Source organism: Pygoscelis adeliae, unplaced genomic scaffold (assembly GCF_000699105.1).
Source record: "Pygoscelis adeliae isolate BGI_AS28 unplaced genomic scaffold, ASM69910v1 Scaffold404, whole genome shotgun sequence".
NCBI lineage: Eukaryota > Metazoa > Chordata > Aves > Sphenisciformes > Spheniscidae > Pygoscelis > Pygoscelis adeliae.
Genome location: NW_008824598.1, coordinates 160,838 through 163,710, shown reverse-complemented (window position 1 = coordinate 163,710; position 2,873 = coordinate 160,838). Strand labels below are relative to the sequence as shown.

Below are 2,873 nucleotides of genomic sequence, written 5' to 3'. Positions count from 1 at the left end.
CTAGGACTTGTTCCACAGCATGACTATTGGCATGTTTGGTGTTCAGCTCACTGTTTAACTTCAGAGAAAAGCACAAGGCAGAAATGGAAGTGTGGGAGCTGCATTTCCAACCACAGTGTGCTGAGATTTGAGCAGGGCCTGCTCATTGTTCACCTTCCAGTATAGACCTGTGCTGGAAAACAAGGAGGAACTTTGGAGGCACCTACAATCCTTACTTGACCCAGATGTCTAGGCATTATCAAGCTGTGCGGTGTGTAGACTACTCTCCTATAGGAAGGAATCTTCCTGCGGGAGCACCTCTCACTTCTTCAAGTACAGAGGATTATGGGGCACACCTTAGTTTTATATAGGAGTGTTTGCTGTCACTTAGAGCTCAGCATTCTGGGAATCAACCGGTACGCCTGTGAGCAGAGGCAGATAATGAGCTGAATGAGTGGCTGTGGTACAAATTGTAGCTTGACTTTGGAGATCTTGGCCGCAGCTTTCCTAATCTCACTTAAACTCCTGATTCTTACATTCCTGGTGGAAAAGCTCAAATCTAAACTGAAGGAATTTTCCATTTCCTCTGTGCCTCCGAGTTCCATAGACACTGCTGGATCTGTTGTTGTTAGCAGTTTCTGTAACTGTGCAAGGGTAATTGAAGAGAGTAGTACATCATCTTGTAAAAGCTTTCTGTAGCATGTCTTTTTTTCTTTCTCCTTCAAGGCTTTAAGTCAGTATTACCAACAATTTTAACTATTCTTTTTCTCTTGTCTTGTGTGTGTTTGTATGTGCAGGTCTACCAGGCAGGCACTGGCCAGCTCATGTTCATGAATAAATACCACGGAAGAAAACTCTCAGTCCAAGGATTTAAAGAAGCACTTTACCAGTTCTTTCATAACGGCAAATACCTGCGCAGGGAACTCTTTGAATCTGTTATTAAAAAACTGACTGAACTCAAGTCTGTCCTAGAGAAACAGGAGTCTTACCGCTTCTATTCGAGCTCCTTGCTGATCATTTATGATGGAAAGGAAAGGCAGGAAGTTGCTGTCGACTCAGACCCAGAGGACTTAGAGGACCTTTCAGAGGAGTCTTCAGATGAGTCAGCAGGAGCGTATGCCTACAAACCAACTGCTAGTACTGTTGATGTCCGTATGATAGACTTTGCCCACACAACCTGCAAGTACTATGGAGAAGATAGCGTGGTGCATGAGGGCCAAGACACGGGTTATGTTTTTGGACTTCAGAATTTAATAGATATTATTAAAGAAATAAGAGACGAAAGTAGTGAATAAAGAGTGTGAATGCACATCAGTAGAAAGCACTATTGTGACTCTTTGTATTCCAAAATTATTGGCCACTTTCTGGTGGTAGGAATCTTTACAGGCTCTGCAGGGATGGTCCTGTCAGAGTCAGACTTGTTCGGAGGGCATTTACTTATATTGGTGCTGGACCTAGCACTGGCAAAACTTGGTATCCTTATTTATTTTAACTTTCTTAAACATTCCATATTTGATTACTCAGATACCTCTGTTATCCCTGTGTGTATACGTTCCAATAAAATTCTTTTTGTTCATTGTAAGTGATGCTTCTGTTGTTGCTGGTGACTGAGGAAGAGATGAAGCTCGGATCTTTCTGGTGGTGTAACGCAAAAAGCAGCGTACAAACAGCAAGGCTTACCTGCCTTGTGAGACCGCCTGTGGAATAGCACATCTCTTCTGCACCTCCCATTAAGAGCGATGAGCAAGTCCAGCAGAGAGCCACCAAGCAGGCCAGGGGCCGGAGCGCCTGCCCTTTGAGGAGAGGCTGAGGCAACAGGGCCTACGTAGACTGGGGAAAAGACGGCTCAGAGGGACCAAACAGCAGAAGGTTGGATGAGAGACCTCCGGAGGTCCCTTCTAACCGAAATGATGATGTGACTTTGATAAGTGAGAACTTGTCTCTTAATCTCTAATAACCCACTTCTCGTTTCAGGATCTTGTAAACTAGATCTCATGCTGTGTAACCCATTTCTAGAGAGCTATTGACATTTTTTAATCTACGCAGAGCCAAAACATGAGTAAGAAACTCCTACAGGATTAGCCACAATGGCAGCGACTGGGGGAGAGCTGCAGAGCCTGAAAGGTATCCTACGCAGCTTAAAATCTTACTTGGGACAAATAGATGGGAAGGAAGTGTCAGAAAGTGAGAAGACAGTGAATAACTGAAACAAAGATAACATAGTAACTCCAAACCACTGGCTCTTCTTTTAAGAGGAACATTTATTTATCTAACCATTTTTAGATAAATGACTTTTCCCCTTGTGGAGCCTGTAAGTCGTCATGATAGTGCAAAAGAAAACGGTCTGGAAGTGCCGAGGTAAGTGTGGGAATGTTGTTGCTTGTTACAGTTGCCCAGGACAAAGCAGCAAGTTTATGTAGAAGAGTTTGGGAAGGCGGGTGATGCCGGGATCATCTCCCTGGCCCATCCTTTGGCTTCCCGCAGGTGTGCCTAGGGGAGGAGAGGTGGGGTGTAACAGGAAGGCTGCAGATCCGCTGGTGGAAGGTCACCCTCTTCAATCGGCTAGAGCCCTGCAGCTTTAGTTTCATATTCCCGGGCTGTTGCTATCAAGTTCTCCTGATCAAAGTCTCCGGCTGTCCTGTGCTCTTTTGTACTTTTTGAAGAGGTTTTTTACCTTTGCTCTTACAACATTAGTTTGTGGTTGCTTTTTTTTTGTTTGTTCTGTAGTGTTCAGGCACAAACTGATGTCAATATTAAACAGGTATTTTTACATCTTGCAGTCACCTCACTATTTTATGTCTGCACGTGGGGGATTTCCCCACGAGGTAGGTTTGTCCATCCTTAACTTGCCGTTTGTTGCTGCTTCACGAGTCTCTGGTGCTGGGTGCAGCTGG

The 2,873-nt window shown here is 44.5% G+C and overlaps 1 protein-coding gene across 1 annotated transcript in view; it reads left to right on the top strand.

Moving 5' to 3' along the window:
• IP6K2 (inositol hexakisphosphate kinase 2) overlaps positions 1–1,561 on the top strand; it is a 7,788-nt gene extending 6,227 nt beyond the window's left edge. The window contains exon 5 of the mRNA XM_009322294.1: positions 777–1,561. Within this exon, the coding sequence (XP_009320569.1) occupies positions 777–1,274 (498 nt within the window). The 3' untranslated portion in view covers positions 1,275–1,561. The remainder of the gene's footprint in view (positions 1–776) is intronic.
• The last annotated feature ends 1,312 nt before the right edge of the window (positions 1,562–2,873 follow it).